The sequence below is a fragment of the Zosterops lateralis genome (genome assembly GCF_965231275.1).
Source record: "Zosterops lateralis genome assembly, chromosome: 3".
Lineage (NCBI taxonomy): Eukaryota > Metazoa > Chordata > Aves > Passeriformes > Zosteropidae > Zosterops > Zosterops lateralis.
Genome location: NC_139764.1, coordinates 51763946 through 51786679, shown reverse-complemented (window position 1 = coordinate 51786679; position 22734 = coordinate 51763946). Strand labels below are relative to the sequence as shown.

General features: G+C 40.0%; 1 protein-coding gene across 1 annotated transcript in view; it reads right to left on the bottom strand.

Annotated features, from left to right (window-relative positions):
* The window catches only part of AIG1 (androgen induced 1), a 125075-nt gene extending 120899 nt beyond the window's left edge, over positions 1–4176 (bottom strand). The window contains exon 1 of the mRNA XM_083855988.1: positions 3877–4176. Coding sequence (XP_083712114.1) covers positions 3877–4017 — 141 coding nt within the window. The 5' untranslated portion in view covers positions 4018–4176. The remainder of the gene's footprint in view (positions 1–3876) is intronic.
* Positions 4177–22734: the final 18558 nt, after the last annotated feature.

Sequence of the window (22734 nt, the reverse complement as noted above, 5' to 3'; positions counted from 1 at the left end):
TGGTTTACTCTACTTTCTTTGAGGAATAAGGTTTCCAGAGAAACTGCACAACGAAAACTAGAAGCTACTTAGACCAGCACATCTCTTACTAAGGAGGTACACACTTACAACTCCTAAGTTATTTTTCTGCTAATTATTACGCACACTCAAACACAAAAAGTAGATTTGGTCTTCTTTTGGCACCCACAGGTTCCACTTTATTCCAGAAAACAAAATTCTATTTAATTTTGCCTCCTCTCCCAGCAACAGTAAGAGATCCAAGAGAAACTGAAGAACAGAATAGCAACTTTTAAACAAGTTGGTGCAATGGATTCCTCAACAAATGTGTATTTATAAAGGCAAATGTGTATTTATAAAGGCATCCTGCAGCGTATGCAGGATGACCAAGTACTATTATCTTTAATCCAGCTGCTTCACGTACCTACAGAACAGCGGAAGGAAAATTTCTGAGGGATTTACATAGGATGACAAACTTGTTGTGAAGAATCATATTTGCTGGCATCACTTCTGGCCTAACTTAAATTTCAGCCATGAGGCTCAACAATGAATTTAGAGGCAGTGCTGTCCTGCAGCATTCTACCATTAAAGCACAAAACCGTGAATGTGACTTAAACAAAAGCAACTATAGAAGAAATTTTAGGCCCATTTCTTAAAATATCCCACCTGAACCCAAGTTTTTGCTGTTTTCACAGGAACTAACCTCAGGGCTTGGTTTGTGTTTTGAGTTTAAATGAAAGGAACAAGTAGTTTCGATCTAGTCTAAATATTCAGTTCCATAATTCCATCTGCTGGGCACACTGACTGATTTTGGCAGCAACTATCTCTTCATGCCTCGGTTTTCCACTCTATACATGATAAAGAAGACACTGCTGTCTTTTCTGTGTGGGCTTTGGAATACACAGATACTAGGCAGGTATCTTTACTTCTTTTGAATAAACAGGGTAAATATCTACCATTTCTACATACCAAGAAGAAAGGCTGGAGATACTGCTGTTAGTAGCAACAGTCAGGAGCATCTTGAGTATAATGCCAAAACAGATTGCCTGTGCACTGCTTCACAAACCAGAAAAATATTCGACTGACACAGGTGTTTTAGGGAATGTTGCCACAACATTTGTGACTCCAAAAAAAAAAAAACCAACCCAGTAAGTCATCAGAATGACAGCAGTTAAAAGTGAAGTCTTTGGCTGCACTTATTTTCTTTCCTAATTCAAGGACAGGAGAAATTAATAATGAACATGGGTATCCAAAACATTATTTAGATAGGAACATCCAAAATACTTCGGATGGACAGGGACATTACATTTGTATTAAACTACTTACTATAATGCTCAACTTCCGTGAACAGTGTGAGGGCTCAAAGTCTACTGTTCAAATCATTGCATACACTTTATAATGTTTTATTGTCCTGTGTTTTAGAGTCCAAACTACTAGATTTTCATAATTCAGTTCAAAAGTATGTTACCTGCAGATAACTGTAAATAATTTCCCACAGAATGTCTACAAAACTGGCTGCTTAAAATTCCAAAAGATTTATGGATGCTGAGACTGGAACGACCACCCCTTCGCAAACGGACAGATGGAAAAAATTTCCAAATTAATTTTCAGAATAAAGTCATAAACTGACTTTCCTCAAAAACTGGTAGCAGTTTTTGGAAGCAGAAAAGAACTTCTACGTGCTTCTGTGATGTCAAAGATGAAATCTCTGTTTGTGGAGGTACAATCTGTAGCAAGAACACGCGTCTGCCAAGACTCTGGCATTGATGATATTTTGTCTAGACAGCCTTTGAATGTGACTGACACAGGAACAGTGCACATGGCTGAGCAAACTGAAACTTATGGAAGAGCTTTACAAGACTTAGTCAAGATACAGGATTTTGGAAATGTGCCTAATATCCTCCAACCATGCCTCCTGGTATCCTCCTCGGGAATATAACTGGGTTTGTTTTGTCAAGTCTCCTAGTCGTCCCATGGAACAGAAAGATAGATTTGCTTACATAAGATGCTGGCAGGGCCATTTGGACGTAAGGAAATATCCTCAGCAAGTGGGGTGCTCTGCATGCTGGCTACTAACTGAGAAAGGCACTCAAGCCATTGAATTGTGTGTTATTTCGAAGGACTGAAGACTATTAAGAAATTGCTAAACCTTTTCTCAGCTACTGGGCTTGACTATGAGAAACACATGACAACTATTAGCTAAAGGACAGAAATTACTAGCTACAGTTGATAACTATTCTAGACATTTCAGAAAGCACTACATATTTACCTTGACCTTTTGAGCTTCTGAACCATGTACATGCTTTGATGGAAAAGTCCATGTGAACTTGCCATAGACAAGGCTATAATTTTTGGGAAATTATGACTATCATTTACAGTTAAATTTTCACTGTATGACAGTTCTGGTTGACTTAGTCCTCAAGCAACTGCCAGGGCTAAGAGAAAAGAGATAAAGGTGAAGGAGACTCAAAGAGATTATCAGCTTTTAGGTTTAGCTGGTTCATTTCCACTTCAACTGTCACTGAAGTCAACAGCTACCCCCCTAACTTACTGGGATTATAATAATAATTTCTATTAACCGATATTACAGACAGTCCTTTTCAGCAATCAAAAAGGTTAAAAAAACCCCAGATCCTAGTTTGTCCTCCAGAAAAACATCAAACCTTAAGACACCAATTTACAGTTGCAGCAAAAGCACTAGTTACGGCTGTGGATCCTCAGAGCTCCAGCAAATTTTTGCACCTACAAAAAAATTATCCTGGCTGAGTGAAAAATACAGTAGAAGCTTCTTCTCTGCAAATAAAGTATGGACCTCAGTGAACCTTAACTTAGTCCTGATACAGAAATTTGCACATTTGACCTGCTTGGCTACTAGTTTGGCCTCCAAGCCCACAAACTCAAGCTATTGAGTCAGCGCCATGCATGTAGTCAATAGCAGCAATACTTGTGAATCTACAACGAAGTTCTGAGAGAGGCGTTATCACTGGGAGGCACTGAAATACCAGCATTTTGGGACTCTTCAGTAACTGAGCTGGAATCGCAGAATTTCGCACCTAATTACACCGTGGATACAAAGAAAAAAAAAAGGTATTTTGATCTAGGTACTAGGTGTAAATTTGCTATCATATTTCTGAACCAGAAACGAAGTTTCTCCTCCCATCTCCTCTCTTTTTCCCGCCCCCTCTCCTCCCACCTGCCCTGAAGGAACACTTGTTGTGGAGGCAGCAAGCCTAGGAAGCTGAGATTAAAAATAGCCCTGGCTGGCACCTGGTGTTTTCCAGCAGGCCAGCATGCTGGTGACTCTTCTAGATCTGGATCATTATGAAGAAATACGATGAAATGACATGTCTTTTATTTCATACACTCGTTTATGGATTTGCAACCAAAACTAACTGGATCTGGCAAGTTGGAGTTGCCTGGCACTTTCTGCATCACTGACACACTTGCACCTGTCACGGATGGATTCCTCAGAAGGGCCAAAGGGAGCAAGACACATATTTTTATTTTGACAGCACACGGGGTCAGGTGCTGGGCCAGCGGGTTCTGGTGTTCAGTGTCGGCCATTAGAAAAGGAGAAACACATTATCGGCACTGGGGAGGGTGACAGGCCGCCAGGCTCCTTCCCCGCGGCCGCTTACAGGCAGCAGCCGCTGGGCTTTGTCCGTGCCTCCTCTCTCCGTTCAAAGCCCCGGCTCCGCGGTGCCCGCCCGGCTGCTCTCTCGGCCGGCCCTGCAGCCCCGACATGTCGCCGCCCCGCTTTGAGGTCACCGCATGGCGAGGCCGTCGAGCGCCGGGGGCCGCGATGCGCCCGGGCCGCGGCCGCTCCACGGGCAGCCCGAGGGAGGGGGCAGGGCCACGGCCGCCGCCGGGGGCACTTACCAGGTCTATGAAGGTCAGAAATTTCCAGCTGCCTCCATAGGTCTGATGCGCGGGCATGTCAATGGCCTTGTAATTGCACAGGATGGAGCAATAGGACAGGAGGATGGCGGCGCGCAGCACCTGGCAGGGCACCAGCGCCATGTTTGCGGCGCGGGGAGCGCTTCCGTGTGCCTGTGTCTGTGTCCGCGCGTGTGCCCCGTGTCCGTGTGTCCGTGTGTCCGTGTGTCCCGGCGCGTGTGTGTGTGTGTGTATCCCGGGTGTGTGTGCGCGCCGTGCGGGCGGGACTCGGAGCGCCCCCGCGGCCCGGCCGGGGCGGAGCGGAGCGCAGGGCCCGCGGTGCGGCGGCGGCGGCGGCGGGGCAGGGGGGCCGAGGGCCGGGCGGGTGAGCGGGCCCGGCGCCTCCCGAGCCTCAGCTCCGCCGCCGGGCCGGGCCGGGCCCGAGGAGGCTGTGCCCTTCCCAGGGAGCGGAGGGACGCCGGTTGTGAGCACGAGTTAACTGCAGAACCCGGCTGCCCGCCGGTCTTCAAGCCAGAACTACGACTGGTCAGCAATTGAGGGTTACAATGGCCTCGCTCAGAGGAACGCTGTGTCCCGGGGCCGGAGCCCCCCCGCGGCCGCGCTGCCAATGGGCCCGCGGAGGAGGCGCCTCGGCCCCGCGGGGGACACGGGCAGGGGAGCGGCCCCGGCTGTGTGCCCTGCCCTGTCTGCCGCTCCAGGGCTGCCCTTCGTGTGTCCGTACCCCTCGTGTGTCCGTACCCTATGTGTGCCCATACCCCTCGTGTGCCCTACAGCGGCCCTGCCGGGCAGAGCATTTGGCCTGCCCTCTGTCTTCCTGAGGCACCTTCAAGTGTCTCAAGGCACCTTCAAGTGTCTCAGTGTTTCAACTCGTCCCACTCATGCTCTCCCGCGCCTACAATCCCTGTGAGATGGGAGCCTCCTGGTCCCTGGGTTGAACTGAAGTAGCCGCATTATAAAGCGTGAGGCCCTGGATCATCATACCAAGGGACTGGAGCGTGTCTCCTACAAGGAAAGGTTCGGTGTGCTAGGCCTGTTCAGCCTCAAGGAGTGATGGCTAGGAGGGGATCTCATCAATGTCTGAGAGTATCTTAAGGGAAGGTGTCAAGAGGATGGATTTAGGCTCTTCTTGGTGGTGCCCAGCAGTAAGACAAGAGGCAACAGGCAGAAACTGATCCGCAGGAAATTCCACCTGAATATCAGGAAGAACTTAACTGTGTGAGTGACTGTGCTCTGGAACAGGTTGCCTGGAGAGATTGTGGAGTCTCCCTGACTGGAGATGTTTGAGAACCATCTGGACACACTCCAGTGCCCTGTGCTCTAGGATGGCCCTGCTTGAGCAGGGAGGCTGGACCAGATGATCCACTGTGGTCCCTTTCAACTGACCCATTCTGTGATTCTGTCCCGTCAGCAGAAGCTTGATCACCACAGGCATCCTTGATACTAGGAGAAATCAAGGGGGGTTCATGTTTGGACTCCTACACCTTATAAAAAAAACCTCTTAAGGTGCTTGATTGCAGGATTGCAGGGTGAATATTAAATTGCTCCACCATCAGGAAAAAATATTTTAAAGAGGGAAAAAAAAACCCCACGAGCAATGATATCTGGGCTTGGATAGACAAATCACTTGTATAAACACCATCTCCATACATCTGTCTTATGAAATAAATATTTGAACAATAAGGTGCTTTATCATAGTTAAGTTACTGGAAGGCAAAAAGAATCAATGATTGTGCAATGCATTCCCTGCTTCTATTCCACTAAGTAAAGTCAAAGCCTCTTAATCTGATACCAACTCTGCTAAAATGAAGGGCTTTTAGGAGAACACATGCTAGCAGCCATCCTCAATGAATTTAGCACTGTTCAAGGTGTCTGCTTATGCAGAGGAATTGTAAGTCATATGAATGCATGTATAAAGAATCCTCTAGAAGCATGAATGTAGCACCAGATGCTTTAGATAATCTTATCTATCAGTTCTCAGACCCAGGAAGCCCATTGGGCAATCACACCCTTGTTTATGGCATGTGTTTTAGTGTTGCAGGCTAAAAGTCTTGCAGTCTCCCTGAAGCCCCAAGGTGCAGTGTAAGACTCATCTGAGTGTAATGTGATGGTCTGCAATACAACAGGAGACTAGACTAGTAGCATTATCAGTGTGACCCAACAGAAGGGAGTCTGTAAAGCACCATGGTTGCTGGTTGAGGACCTGATGTCTGTTCTGTATGCATGCAGGAGGTTTCACTTCTCTGGACCTGTGAATATTCATTAGTGGCTGAGGTGCATTAAGTGAAACCCTGGAGCACACCTTGTGTTTTGTTTTTATTCAAAAGGAGTCCAGCTTGCTTTCTGAAACTGTGTCAAGTTGCAAAAGCTCTCTAAGGGAAGTTACTCTGTGCAGAACTTTACAGCACGACTGATTACATATCCATGCACACCCCTGTGAGTTGTGATCTCTTGACAGGAAGAGTTTGGGGCTGTCTAAGCCTTAGGCAGTCCAACCTCTACTTTTCTCCTGCACCACCTCCTACAATATACAGGCACTCACTCCTCTCTGTCAAAAATGAAGTACCGCAAATACTAACACTGAACATAACTTGATAACCACCTTTGGCAGTTTGCATTTTAGTTGTGTATAGTTTAAACAGTCTCCAAGGTTGCAGCACCCTCAAAACTTCTCTAAAACTGAAAAACCACTCAGGTATTTTGGAGCCCCATTTGAACATTCTTCAGTTTTACTCTCTACTCTTCAATAGACATCTCAACAAGGCTTACAGAAAATCTTAACCTCATTAGGAAAGGTTTTACTCAGCCTTGTAAGCCAAGGTGAAAGTCTAAATGAAGCAGAATGTTGTATATTATGACACTCTTGTTCCCCATTCCTTTTTTCTTTCAGTGAAGAAAATCTCAAGGCAGGCTAACTATCATGCCAGGCCCAGCCAAGCTTCTTCATGGTCAAAAACTCTTCTTTATTATACATTTCTAATTCCTACCTTTGAAAGGAAGTATAAGTCTGCTATGAGTGGGTTCTTTGAGCCTGTGTCCTTTCTGAAAGAGTATCTGTTGAATCTCTGTGCAGTATTCTAATAAGGACTGTATTAGATTGGAGGCTGCAATTAGCCTGTATGTGCTGCTGTGGACTTCATACTCTCTGTTTATTGAGAGACAAGCAGCAAAGTCTTCTGTGACTGTCACTGAAGTTGGCCTGCAATGGATTTTATTTTCCTTTGGTCTTAAAATTTTTTTAGCACAGTAAAATTTAGAAGTTTACTGCTTTTCCCCTTACATTGCTGTATGAATGCAACTTTTTTGTACTTTGGTAAAATGTTTACATTTCACGTTTTGGATTAAATGCTTAAAGCATAGTTAGGTAGACTTAAACCATGTAAAGTCAGATATTCATGGCTACCCTGTCGTTTTTCAGATCCCAATGTTTAAATATTTGTTGGTATGTAAATTGTGAAAAGACTCAATTTTCCTAAACCACATACTGTAAAGTTATTGAAAGTGGGATTTTGACACAGGTCATAGTTGTCATTCAGTTGAGATGAGAGATGGCATTAGAAAGGAGAAAGACTTCAAAGCACTGATGTGTCTGGAGTGGGAGAAGGGCTGTCTTTCACAGGGGAGGAAGCAAGATGCCTAAAAATCTGTCAGAGAACTGAGTGGAAAAAAAAAAAAAAAAGGGAGTTTCCCGTGCAATTATATAAAATGAGTAGCATGATGTTCTTCCTACTTGGAACCTTAACAGAATAAAGCGTAACATCTTGGAATCCCAAGTTTTAATCTTTTCTAGGCAGGCTAGCAGATAAGAATGCTGAAGGAATTTTTGGTGGATTGTTTTGGTTTTGATTTTTTGTTTGTTTAGTTTTTTTGTTTGTTTGAGGTTTTTTGTTTGGATTTATTTGTTTGTTTTTCTTTTTTTCCTTTTTTTTGGGAGGGAGTTTGTTTTGTTTTGTGTTTTGTTTTGCTTGGGTTTTTTTTTAATGGCTTTGGGTTTTGTTTGTTTTCCATTTTTTTTAAACAAACGACATTTGAGTGTCTGAACAGCATTTTATTTTGTGAATATTAAAAGATATTGGTGAATTATCTGTGAGAGAGATTTTGAGGCCCACAATGTGCCTTTCCTTAATTGCTTTAAAGCAAATTAGTTGTCTATAAGGAATTATGCCACAAACACTTCCCTCCAAAGCAAAAATAAATAAATTAAATAAATAAATAAATAAATGTTGTACTTACAGGAAATTGGTAATACTGCCTTAACACAATGTGCTCATGGCAGTGCACCTGATACTGCAATTTCTAATATCTGAGGCATAGAGTACAATCTGTGCCAAGGTAAGTACTTGGATGTGTGGGAGTGTGACTCCCACATAAGCAGACATGCAAAAATTGAGCTTTCTTGCAAGGAACATAAGTGAAATTACTGGAACACTGCAAGTTAAAAATCAACAGGAAATTGTTGGAAAACCTTCTCAGTGCCCAAGAGAAGAGTTTTTGGAAATGTTCTCAGTTAATATGTACGTGTTTAATATGAAGCTCTTCAGTTGAATAAAGTACTGCTTGGCTAGGAAAGGGCCTCAGGTATCAGGGGAGGATTTAACTCAAAATTTTTGGTAAAGATAGATGCTGTAACTAGGCCTGTTGTTAAAAGAACTCATAAAGTTTAGGCAACTTTTTATTTCTTCATTTATTTTGAATGGGTATAAATTACCTATACAATAAAGATTGAAGGGTGGAAGAAAAGAGATAATAAAAATTAAAAGGCCCCTTTCATACCTGGTATAAAGAGCAAAGTGTTTAGATTTCTGGAACTACTTGGTTTTCCGATGACTGATTATTGCCAATTTACCTTCACATTTAGGTTTAAGAATTACAGCGAAGTTACTCAGTTGGCATATTTTATACTGCATATTGTACTATATATCTATCTATATGTATTTAACAATGGAAAAAGAGCTGGAGCAGAGATGACCAGGAGATTAGTGAAACAAAACTTGGGGCAGATGGAAATTGAGTTATCCTCTCTGCAAGTTAAACTTGGCTTTATCCTGAAAAAACATGAACTTGCTTGCTATAAAGATGAAATGAGTTTAAAAACTTGCTATGTTCATTTTCCCTCCTAAATTATAGTGCCCCAAAGGGATGATTTTTATAAAGAAAAAGCCTTTTTGTACAGATCAGGAATTTTGAATATGTAAGTGTTGCAGGGACTGTGTAAGCAGATTAACTTTTCTCCACATTTGGATCAGATAGTATGTGGGTAACAAAGCTATTTCTTGGTTAGGATTTAATATCTCAGTTTCATATACTTTCTGCTGAGTGCATGAGATAGTGTTTGGGCAGAAAGGGAAGGTAGGTACCAGGCTCTGAGGCACAGAAGTGACTGGGAGTATTCCACCTGCCCACAGATCATATGGCCCTCAGAGCAGATATTCTTCTGCTGTAGCATTCACTCTCACAGAAGGATGTGGCTTTCAGGAAATAGTTTAGGAACATGCAGTGCACTGTTATAAATTATCTGCTATCCTGTTTTAAGAGCTTATTCCTTACACTACATCATTGTCAAGTTCTTGACAATGAGCTGGATATTAGCACCATGCTCTAACCAACTGAGCTAATCTTGGGGTCAAAAGATTCACAGAATATTCTGAGTTGGAAGGGACTCACAAGGATCATGGAGTCCAGATCTTAAGTTAATGGCCCATACAGGGGTTGAACCCACAACCTTGGTGTTTATGAACAGTAAAAAAGCAGAACTGTTTGCCATGGGGAGATATGAGTCAACTTCTTATTCATTAAAAATATACCAATTTTCCACAAATAATTGTAAAGCCAGAAAAATTAACCCTGTGTGGAATTGCACACTAAGGATTTGCCTTCTCTTCTTCTGATAGAAGACAATCCTGGCATAAGATTTTTTACTAGTTACCATCGAAACACATGAAATCCCATCTGAATGTAAGAAAATGCTGTTTATTCTCAGATTGGTTGCACATGGGAACAGGTTGCCCAGATAGACTGTGGATTCTACATCTGTGGTGGTATTCAAAATCCATCTAGACATGGTCCTGGGCAAACTGTTGTAGTTGACCCCACTTGAGCAGGGTGATTCAACAATATGTTCTCAAAAGGTCCCTTCCAACCTCAACAGGTTGATGTGACAGGTTAGTGTAAATGGAGATATATTTACATTTAGTGACTAATGCATAGCCCATGAAGTCTGCCTGAACTTTCTAGATTAAAAGTTATTAATTTGTAACTTTAACAATTAATTTAAATTGCTAACTTTAATGATTACTTTAAATTCTTAGATTTAAGAATTAACAATAAATTAAATTGTTGACTGTTGACTGTTAAAGTAATTTCCCTGATGGCTTCAATCCCCTAAGTACATCACCATGCTACTGCCTCTGGGCAAAGGAGTTAGTAGGAGAAGAAGGAATGGGAGTGGTGCTCCATACCACTTCTGTAGCAGTGCTCACATAAAAAGAAGTTATGTAATTATTAAGTTGTGCTGGAGACTTAACGTGTATTTTATTAGTTGAATTGGAACAAATTTCTGCCCTGAAATTGCCCAGCAGAAGTTGTAGAATTATTTGTTTGCACTGTGTCTGTACCCCAAATTCTTACCCATAATTCTGGACTAGTAAAACTGTATGTCTCATGTCCTGACTGAAAGTTCATCTTGGCAAAAGCTATTTCTTAATTTATTTTGAAATTATGAATGTGTCACTGTAGTGCACCCAGTTACATCCTGGTCTTCTGAGGAAACATGAAATACTAAAAAATACAGACTTTTCTTAAACAAACAATGTATTTTTTCTGTGACAACCAACTCATAGGCAGCACTGGAAAGTAGAGTAAACATAAAATATCTTCTATTGTGAATGACTAAATTTTCTGGTTCAGCTGCAGTAAGATTTAGCTGATCAAGGGAGAGCAGTAATACACATCTAATACAACAGCCAGGACAGAGAGAGTGCATTTTCATTCAGCAGCAGAGACAGCACTGGCTAGCAAGGACAGGAGTGACTGAATACCCATCTCAAAGATTTGTCATGGCCAGCTTTTTAACTAGTTTTGCTTTGATGCTTTTGCAGAAGCTTGTATTGTGTTTGGGCTGCCAAGCAAACCTGGAGGTGCCTCCCATCATCTGCTAGCCCCCCTGCAGGGATGGCTGATTCTTGCCAATTCCTCCTCTCTTGGTAGGAGTGACTCTCAGCAGAATGCCACACTTCTGGCTTTTTGCTATCTGCCAGACAATACAGCAGCGACCAAGCTCGCTCTGTCACCAGCTGGAAGCTCTTTTTTATCTAGTTTTTTATTCTAGTGCTCATCCTCAAAATGTCTTTCACACAACTTGTGGAAACTGTGTCATTTTTTTCAGTATGTGTCCTTCCCATTGATGCAATCTGCTGCTGAAGGCTCACATTTCTCTGGGCTAACAATGGCAGGGGGTCTCCACTGTACTGTGATGATACTGCACTACAGATGGCTCCATAGGATGGTTTTCCTGGATACTGATGATTTGTTTTCGTTTTATTGTCTGTGTATTAAAACAGTTTAATAATCTGGAAAATACGAACATGAACAAGAAATCTGTGGGTAAGGTATCTTCATGCCTCCAGAGCATCCTTTTTTTTCCTGTCTTTTTAGTTCAGTCCATGGCTATGCTGACGGATTAAACTGTTCACTAATTCACATTCTTCCAGCCTGCTTTCAAATCTTGTTCTTAGACACACAAAGCCAGTGTAGAAATAGTAGACAGAAAACTATTTGTGTAATTTTGTCACTTATTAATCTGCCATGTGTCTGTATCTCCACAACTAAAAGCCTCTCTAAAAATCAGCTTGGAAAAAAAAAATGCACAACAGAAACCTCAAAATGTAAGTAAAGAGGAAAGGAAACACACATATTGATGTGACATGAAAAGTGAATTGCAAACTGGGTTTAGGGAAACAACCATGAATAACTTACTCCACTGTTTGTTCAGCTTTGTATGTTTTTATAGTCTGATGGTCATTTGAGATTAATTGCAGAGGATGGAAAGATAATATGTGTTAAAGGAGAAAACTAAGGGAGAAGCAGGAGGTTGAGACCAACCTCCAGAAAGAAATCAGTTATGTGCTATTGCATATTTGAGCTCTTAGGTAAATCGCCACAAATGCAAATGGGAATAAATGAACACACTGAAATTACTTCAGACTTTCTTACAAATATATTTTTCCATGTTATGATTATTGCTACCCACTTGCTAAAACAAAAATAAAAATCAAAACAGTTTAAAACTATTCAAGCTAAATCATGGGAATTTCTCTACAAGTGAATGAGATAATCATAATCCTTGTTTTCCTGGATGACAGTAGTGTTGCACAATGTTCATTACCACTGCAGAGGACACACTGGAAAAATGAGTGTTTGCAAAGAGAAACTAGTGCTTAATATCCATGGGAAAAGTTTGGTTGCCAGAATTCCTGCCCATGAATCTCAGATTCACTAACTGAATAGACTATCCACAAGTCACTTTGCCTTTTTCTTTCTGTTAATAGAAGGAACACAATTGTGTACACTTCACAGATGCATTGTGAAGAAACAGCAGTTTAAGCAGATGTGGAGCAGCATTACTATAAAGCTTAGCAGTATGGTTACTAGCTAATAAAGTGCAATTGAATGAACCAGAAGAGGCTAAATTAGGATGTCTTTGCTGAAAGTAACCCTGGAGACTGTAAATATGATAATTAGGATACCTTTGAAAACCTTTAGGTGCCGTTTTGGAGTATATTAACTGGTAAATCTGACTAGTTGTGCTAGTAATATACAATTGCTAGGGATAATTGAAAATGCACAGGACTGCAATTTTTTAAACCAAAATATTCATGTGAATGAGAGTGGAAAAAATCTTATTTATAAACATTTTTCAAAAAATATAATCTATTCTCAAGCAGCTTCAAGCCTTGTATGAACTTAGGCAGCCACTGGCCTAGCAGCTTTATAATTTATGAGCAGCCCAGATGGCACTCTATGATTCAGAACAATCTAAATCTTTGTAAGACTCCATTTAATTTTGGCTGATTTAGATTAATCACAAAACTGTCCTCTCTATGTTTTCTAAACCTAAGCAATTCAAGGTTTGAGAGGGTTTTTTATTTTGATTTTGTTTGTTTGTTTGTTTGTTTGTTGTTGGCATCTTAATATAGGATATATCCTTCTTATCAGAGTAAATCATATAATGAATAATTCCAGAAATGATTGGAGAGAGGGATTTTTAAAACTTTAGACATTTCTGGTGGCAGCTGAGGAAATGTTACGTTTTTCACTTTGTCACGGAAAACATATCCAAGTGTGTCTATTTTCTTTGTAAGGGATTCACTGCAGGACAACAGTTTGCTGCTTATGAAATAACTGACCAGCTATGATGGATTCACACAGAAGAAGTACACAGGTTTCTTTCAGGGCCAGCATACCTAGTTAACAACCTCATCAACTGCAAGATATAATGATTTGTCTCTTGGGAATTCCTGGTCTGTGCTAAGGATAGGGTATAATGTGGGTGTATACAAATGGATAACATTTAGCATTACTATAAATTTTAAATGGTTACCTAAGTCTCTAGGAACTAAATTCTCTTAATGTAGAAGTCATCTTTTTAAGATGTTTAATATATTGGGAACACTTAAAGGCTTCTTTTCCACTTACTTGATATCATTCTTCTATCCCTCATTAGTAAATTAGTATGCCTAAAAAACCTTGTACTACTTTTATTAGAATTAATCTCTAAAGTTTCCGAATTCAACTAACCATCTAGATTTTTTGTCCAATTTTAACACAGTCTGTGGGTCTCAGGTGAAAATTGGACGCTTCTTCTGAATGTCATGATAGAGTTGTCACTGATAATGATGCATGATCAAGCCTGAGCTCCTGTGACTGACTTATTCAAGGCCAATGTTCTGGTATCATTAAAACATTACAAACAATGCATAAGAGTGTGGTTTCTATGCCATGACTGGAACATGGTGAGCAACATAATTCTTTTCTCAGTATGAGCAGATATTCTTAGTTTTCACTAATGTGCCAGTAAGTTGAAAGGGAAAAGAAATAACTAAGCAGAATATTAAAGCAAAACAAAAAGCATCTCAGAATGAAAAGGGCGCATGCAAATGAAAGTATGTGATAGTGGCAGGAAGTGATTGAATCCTAAGTCCTCTGCCTTTTTTCCAGATTTGGCATTATTCTTTAAACTCTAAAATTAGAGCAATGGATCAAATAATTTTCATAAAATCAAAACAAAACCCACTGTTATGAGTTTGAGCAGATATACCATGTGGAGTTTGTTATCATTTGCTAATTTTCAATTCATTTATTAAGATCGGCTCTCATTTTTTAATTTTCAGTAATCAGTGTCACTCTAGTTATGAAAGCACCTCTGCAGTCTAGACAGTACATACTCATTTATGTGATAAATAATGGATAAATACTGAGTGTGCCATTAGCCATTAATGCAGTAGATTGATTCCCTGCAGCACACACTCTCCATCCTTGTTTTAGCACTTATGCCACCTGTCTCTTGCACTTACTGTATGATGCTTCAATAATGTGAATGGGGTTCCCTGATCATTCTTAATTTAGCTCATTTTATCATCTCATAAGTAGGCTGGCATTGCTCTGACAGATGTGCAAATCAAAAGGTGCCTCACTACTGCCTTTATGAGTGCTGTCATTACCCTGCCCAATGTTTTTAGCACAATGCAGATTGCATGAGGATGACTGGATAGAATCAGTAGACCTGTTTTCTTTCCACAGATTTCCATTTTAACATATCACTACTGCTTTGGCTATGTGGCTGAGACAAAGACACTCTACTTCAAGTCCCTGCTCCCATTTCCTTCAGCTATAAGAACAGGGATCCAAATGGAATTAAATCAAACAGACAGATATCCATAAGTCACCAGGGCAGATTGGCATTCAACCAAGATTTTGAAGGAACTCAAATGTGAAATTGCAGAACTGCTGGCCAAGTTGTTTCACAAATCTATAGAAACAATCACTATGCCAGACTGCCAGTGAAACTTCCACCTACAGGTAGAAATATGTGATTGTAATTCATTGGTACATAAGGAAGATTATGTACTGTTCAACAGTGTTTACGTATAGATTTGTTACAAATATGTGTCTATAGTTCAGTGAAATAAAGTTCTTCCATTGCAGGTTCTATCAATCTAATTAATGATTTATTTGTCCTTACATAATGCCTTTGTTTTTACTCTGATGCTCCTAAGATCCTTCTTACATTTGGTAGCCCATTGCATTTAATCTTTATATGAATAATTACAATATCCAAGTCCTGCTGTCCTGCTTTGCATGGTTCCCTCAGTTCCTGGTGTTCAAAGTGAGAGGTCTGTGGCTGCAAGTGGATAGCAAATTGCCATCAAACCGTTGGTCTGTAAGGCAATATGCAAATAACTTAAATGTGAAAAACCTCTTTTATGAAACATTATACTGTGGGAAAGATGGGTGAGAGAGAGCAGAGGAAAGAATGGACACAAGAGACTGAAAGGGTAACATTTTCCCCTGAATAATCCAGGAGTTAAAGAAATCATGAAGCATATGAGAAAGTTTGTTTGCCCAGGAGCAGAACAGACTATTATCTGTGACTTCCACTTCTTGTTCTCTCTAACATCTTAGAGAATATGCTTGGGTGGGGAAAGATTCTAACTATTTTTGTGACTATGTATTTTGCCTAAATAATAAAATACTTTTTTCTGGAGATTAATGTTCAGGTTTCATCTCTGAAGCAGGACTGAGGGTTTATTGTGACCTTGGCTGCTGCAAAGGAAAAAGTGTCACCTGTAGAAAATTTGACTATTCTATAGTTTAGCCTTTAAGGCTCTCATGTCATGATAGTGAGGGAGCAAATTTGATTCTAGTCTCTGCCTCATGTCATGTTAGTCATGCTCATCACTTGGATTAAGCTGGGGAGCAAAGATTTGGGTTCCCATTAATAATATTTTTCTTCCTTGGTTAAGAGGAGTCCCCAGACATAGCCAGGGGAATTGACAGTTGACACTATCTCCTCCCCTGGTAATGCATACCTCCTTGTCCACAGAAAGTTTCCCTCCTCATGAAAATATAGACTGAATAAACTGATAAATATGCCACATCAAGGCTGTTGATAGCATCAAGAACAAAATTTCTGTCTATTCGATGATCCAGAAGGTCCCTGGTTCTATTAGGAGTGAAGTTCTCCTGTAAAAGATGTTTCCTCACAATCAGGTCAGGCCTGTGTCCAGCTAGCTGTGTCTGCCCCAGCCTAGATTGCTACTCCCTCGGTTGTGGTCCTGCATGCCTGGCTGAAAGCCTGGCTTCCCCCAGAGCAGCTCCTCTTCCCTGGGAGTCTAGGCTTGGGGTGAGCCTCAGAGTAAGTCACCAGAGTCAAGATCCTGCCTGCAGTAAATCAGGAGAAAGCCAGTGATCCCACTGTCCCCTCAGCTTTCTTCCTTTTATTCAGGTGGGAAGAGGTGCAGAATCACACTGTGAGCCACAGCTTACAGGGTTCCTGCTCAGCCTCACAGAAACCTCACTGAAGGAAACCAGGGAACATATTTAGCTTTGTTGCATAGATCTTAAAGCATATTTAAATAATGTAATTCAGTTGCTCACTGAATATGCTTTTGCTTTAAAAGAAGACTAAAAGAGGAACAGTAAATGAAGTAAGCGTGTCTCTATAGATGCATAAACTGCTTTGACTCTGGTGAAAACATAGCCTAAAAAGATCAGAATGCAAGCCCATTCAGTTTAACCAACAAAAACTGATTCTTTGAAGGACTGTCAGGAAAGTATTCATTTCTGTTTAATCTATTAATTTTGTGGGAGAAGGAGACAACTCTTATCCTCAAATTAAATTTATTTACCCATGTATAAGGGAAAAATGCTGAGCCTGAGAGTTGCCCTTGTGATTTAAAATTCAGTAGATTTTTCTTCTGATTGCATTAGGTTATTTCCTTCTTGAATTTCAAAGACTTTTAAGCAACTGAGTCATGCTATGTTGGAAAATCGCACAAAACAATCTGACTTTGAGAAGAATGATTGTTATGCCTGAACCTTGGAAAAAAGGGTAAGAGGCCAGCTTAAAATACTAGGCATATCTTATTGTCAGCTTTATAACACTGAGCTACGTTCACTCTACTTTTCCTGGCAGGTTTTTGCATTCAGGAGAGCAAATTTGTTTCAGGCTGAAAAATAACAACAACTTCTCATGTCCTTCAAATAACACATCCCATGTATCTTTACTGTCAACTAATCTGATTCGTGTATATAAGTTATTGCCCTGTCAGTTTGTCAGAAAAGAGCCAGTCATATATTTTCTTACTTCAGGGGAAAATCACAACAGCCTCAAGAAAAAAACTTGTGCTGAGTACTAAGATGTGGCAGATAACAGAAAAATGGAAGCAACAGAAAAACAAAAGCAACACAGTCCCCTTCTTCCCATGCCAGCCCATCAGTGCTGCAACTTATTTTATCCAGTGGACTCCTGATACCCCGTGAACTTGGGTATTTGTTCTGGTTCCTTGCCCATAATCCCACCAATGGAGCAAGGGACTAGACTGAGACTGGGGACCAGTTAAACTTGATGCTGATCCTACCACATTCATTTCCAATGGCATTAAAAAAGTTCAAAGCAGTGATAAAAATCTCCCATCAGTGAGAATCAAACAGCTTATCCCACCTTTGTCCCTGTGAAAGCATAGTTCTACTGCATGAGGAAGAGCGCTGGGAAATAATTTTTTATATCTGTATATCTCAAAATATATATGGGATGCAATCCCTGACAATGCCAGCAATTGCTTAACATCTGACTTCTGATAAATAGAATTCAAGTTCTTGATTCTACTTGCTCTCCTATATACCAACGCCACCAAAATGTGTCGTAGAAATGCACCAAAAGGGAAGATATTGTATCCACTCTATAAAAACGTCACAGAAAGCACCAGGGAGGTCTGCTCTTGCTGCTTTTCTTGTCTGCCAGCGTGAAGTGAAGTAATAATCTTTTACCTTCAGCTTCCCATCTGTAAAAAAGGTCTATTTTCTAGCTTATACAGGAGACTGGGGAGAATAAATGTTTCAGAAGCTACAGCAAGAGTAACTGCAATAGAGAGCCTCCACTGGCAAAGCCTTTGGGGAAGACTAGAGTAACCTTTTAACTGACCCCTACATTGTACCATGCATTACATATACATAGGCACAATATTTAGCATATGCAGCATTTACAAGAAATAGCAGTTTTTTAAAATAGTCAGACAAATTGAAAATTAACAGACAAAAAAACATACCCGTGTCCTTAGCAAGATAAGTTACAGGTTTCTGTTGAACAGTTAAAGCCCCCTACCTCTCTTCTTAAAATTCTCCATAGTAAATCTCTGACTTTATTCTGTCACTTCTAAATAGGTAAAGTATTTTTTGAGGAGCAGTCTCAATCCTTGTCTGTCCGAACAACTAGCACACCCAGTGTGCTGTGCTCAGCCAGGGCTCCAACTCTATGGGAACAATGAGAACACATTAGTCTTGTCATCTGGAATATCCATTTAGCATCCTAGTTTTTTCAAGTATTTAAATTTTCATCTTCTTTACTACAGCTTTGTCTGTAGCTGTTTTCTCTAAAATAAGTCCTGTAAAATCTGAAGGAAAAAATGCATAGTTAGGTTTCATATTGATCAATGATTATCTGACTGATGGAACTGTGGTATGGTAGAAAAAGCCTTTTAGCCCCTAAAGAGAGAAAAAAATACTCATCACAAAGCCTATGAAACCATTCTAACTATTCTAAAATGTTTAGCTGTTCTACATGTTATGAAAGTCAGTTTATCAGAGTTATAAATAACAGTACAGCCCACTAAAAGTCAGATTAATGAGTAGCAATCCCAAAAGCATTCCATCAAGGAGTACAGTCATTTGGGTAGGTAGCTTTAGTCAGTTTATTACTAACCTGATTGGACACTCAAGATACTTATAATGGATTTAATTTGATAATAATAAATTATTGCTTATGCTAATGGTGCTATCCAGATTAATAGGTTTTAAATGGCTAGTGCTATTTTATTGTCTCATCCTGACTAATGAACTTGTCTATATCTGCACTGTACATTGAATGATGGAGACCAATAACTTAAACAGTATCATACAGTGGTCTCAGTATGGGACATCTGAACATTTTTTTCCTTATACATTGAAAGGTAAAGTTGAAGTTTATGAAAGATTACGAAAGATTAATGTGTGCAACAGAAACTGTAAATAGCTGACAGAACACTGGGAAATTGGTTTAAGTGCCTCACCACTCCTCACTCAAACCATCTGTCAGGCACTTCTCCAGTAAAAAAACCCCAACAGAAACAAAAAACCAAAAAAACACAAACACAATGTTTAGAAATGTTTGTTCTGTAAATACAAATTAATGCTTTTTTATTTCTTTCAAGTCACATAGAAGGATATATATCTTTACAGCATGTCTGCATGGAGATATGATGCCTATTTAACTACTTCTGAAGGAGGAAGTGATGGCCCAGACAGGCCATCCAAGATGAGTTAGAATTCTCTGTTTAGCTTTGCCAAAAGAGGAGTGGAGTGGCTGAGGACACAGAGTATGGTTTGACAAGTGTCTTCAGCTTATGTCCAGCTCACTTGCATGAGCAGAAGAAGCCAGTCTTGCACTCTCCCCACCTGCTCTTGTCCTCCAGCCCCCCATTGCAAGTGCATTGCTGATGTTGCTGACAGTGCAGCTCCCACGAGTACTCTGCCAGGAAAGGAGAGGTAGTAGAACAACAGGGCTAGAGATATCAGGAAGGGGAGGTTCGTGTCTCTCAGTGAACCATATACTTATGTCACTTCAAGCAGCTTGTGAAACTTCACTGCAGAGCCCCAGCTCAGCAAGATGCACAAATATGTGCCTAACTTGAGGCACACAGGCTCAAGAAAATACTAGAGCATATGCTTTATTTTTAAACACATTATTAAGAGCTTCCTGAATTGAGATAATTTCCTTCTCAGTATTTCTCTTCCCATCCAGCATAACTTTATTTTTTCACTTCCTGCCAATATGTACTTCATTTCCCTCTGCACATTGCCTGCCAGCCCTCAACTTGCTGGTTAGAATCTTTTCATTCTCTTCGGTAGAGTGTGTGTGTTGTGCCACACTCTTTTGGGAAGGCATTAAATATACAGGGCAATAAAAATACAGATCTTAAGGGACCAGGAATGGGATGTGGTTCATTGAGTAGTATAGCTATAGCTTTGTTGTCTTCTGTGCTGTATGAGTCCTGTAGAAAATGAAAGAAAACCTAATTTAAAAGCCTAAATATCTTAAAATAAGTTTGGATTCAGATTTCCATACTAACCTGTTCTGTTATCAGAACCTAGGGTATGGAGGAAAAATCTGGTTCTGTAACATTTCTCATTGCTGTCCTGTCTCCTGTGCTCTTGGAGAAGCAGATAGGAGATATAAGAAAGCTTGTGAATCCTGCCCTGTAAGTCAGCTGGTAGAGTCCAAGACAGCTTAAATAATGATCCCAAATTTTAGACAAGTTCACCAGCTACCTGATTTGTTGATCCCAAATATTTCTTTGACCAGAAGATTTTATTCATTATTTCGCCAACAGCATTTCACTGAAGCCAAACCTGAAACTTTCTGTTCTCTCAGTACTTACAAATTTGGGCATTCCACAAATGTTCTTCTTCAGTTGTGGGATCTTAAACAGTACAGAGTATGTAGGCAATATCTTGTTATTTTCATCTGAATAGGTAATACCTGTCAGTCTCTGAAGTCCTGTTGGGATGATAATGGATGACTGACACTGAAGAAGACTGGTCAATCTGTTAGATTGGTTTCAATGATTTTTCCCCCTTATAAGATTCCCAGTTCTTGTTGTATCTGGCTGTTAGAATATTTTTACATAGTATCTTTTGACAAAAATCAGAGTTAAATTACACTTCAGAACATCTGTTGTCCACAGTCATCAACTGTCTTTGGCCATATATTGGTTTGTGCTAAGAAACAGAAGATGCAATTTCAATCTTTTGAAAGAAAAGATTTTCACCTAAATTATTTAACAGACCTTTACACCTACCTGCGCAGAGAAGGTTGCTTTTAATTTATTATATGGCTGTGAGTGCCTATTGCTCACAGCACACAGGGTTAGCTGCTGCCAACTTTTCTGCAGTTTCAAAAGTTTCTGGATTGTTGAAATATAATTACAGTTTAAGTGAAGATGCCACAGAACTTTGAATTTGCTCTTTTAGTAATTTCTACAGTCCAGAGACCTTGAGCCAGGAACACTGCTGGCCATCCTTAAGCCCAGGAGTGAATCTCTTTTTATACATGTCAGTATCCACAACAGACTTTTCCCAGTCTTCATGCTAGTTCCTTGCCAAAACATTGTAATTGCACTGGCAATTTCAGTTCTTAGTTTTCAGGTAAGTATGCTTTTTAAACAGTCTGACAATGTCCTTATTGACCAAGAATACAATTTGACTCTTTCCACCCCCTCCCCGCCCTCTCAAGCAGTGATTACTCATACCGAGATTACAACTGAAATTGTTAACAAACAGCATCCAATGAATGTAACCTGTTTGAATTTAATAGTGTCCACCCACTTGAAAAATCCATAAATTCTGAAAAAGTAAGATAACCATGTATTTGCATACTATTAGTCAGCTAGAGATGGGGCCAAATTGTACATCTTCTAGAGGTGTGCAAGAAATGTCACTGTCTGTGAGTAAGGATGGAGTGCACATGGTTGCGAAGTCTAGAACACTTAGGTATTTGTTTAAGCCCAGGAGAACATCACTGAAATCACTAGGTTTATTCCTGCACCTAACAGGAATTATGCCTTTACACACCAGCTTGACTTCAGACTTGTCTGTACCACACTGACTATGCAACTTTACCCAGCTCCCATTGATCAGAATCATTGTGCAGCCCTTAGTGGGTCTTAAGTGATACTAGATATGCCATTAGAGAAACATTGCTTCCATTACAGTTTACAATTTTAACATTTTAAAACTATCATTAAAATATGTAGCTTTAGAACATACTTTTTTTTTTTTTTTTTTTTTTTTTTTTTTTTTTTTCATATATGTAGCAGATGGCTATTTACTGGCAACTGGTCATGTATTAATTTTTCAGAAACCTGTTTCCTGAAGATGATTAATGACTCACATCCCCTTCATATCTCTTTATTCTAGATGAATGGTATATGGATTCTGAAATGCAAGACATATGGTGAACATTTAATTGGGCTGCCAATGGCTCAAAAATATTATAAGTTCAAAAACTCAGGTAATACAAAGTTTGCTGCCTGGGTATTTCACATTTACAAACCTGTGGCAGAAGAGTGGTGTGTGCCACCTAGATCTATACAGGTGTAACATTTCTTTATCCCTTTTGTTTCTGAATTACTCCTGATAATGGTGCTTTCATTGGTCATTGGGCTGACAGTTTTGCTGGACTGTTGCAATGACTTGCAGAACTTTTTAAACTGATGGTAGATATAGACATGATGGTGAGTCTAGATTTAGATTTCTCCCTGTTTTGTGCTTGCTGACCATGAATTTTATTTCCCTTCCATGTCCTACACATGTGAAACCTTGAATGGTATAGTTTCAGTATTACAGAGATTTTAACGTACCGTACAACAAGCTGGTTAAAACTGACAAAACTGGTAGAAACATTTCAAACTTTTATTTTACACATTTTCAAACTGTTAATACATTAAGATATTTATTCTGAACCACATTATTTTAGTTCTTACATTCCAGCAGAAGTTTTGTTGACATTCTTACTGAGAATTATTGAGAACA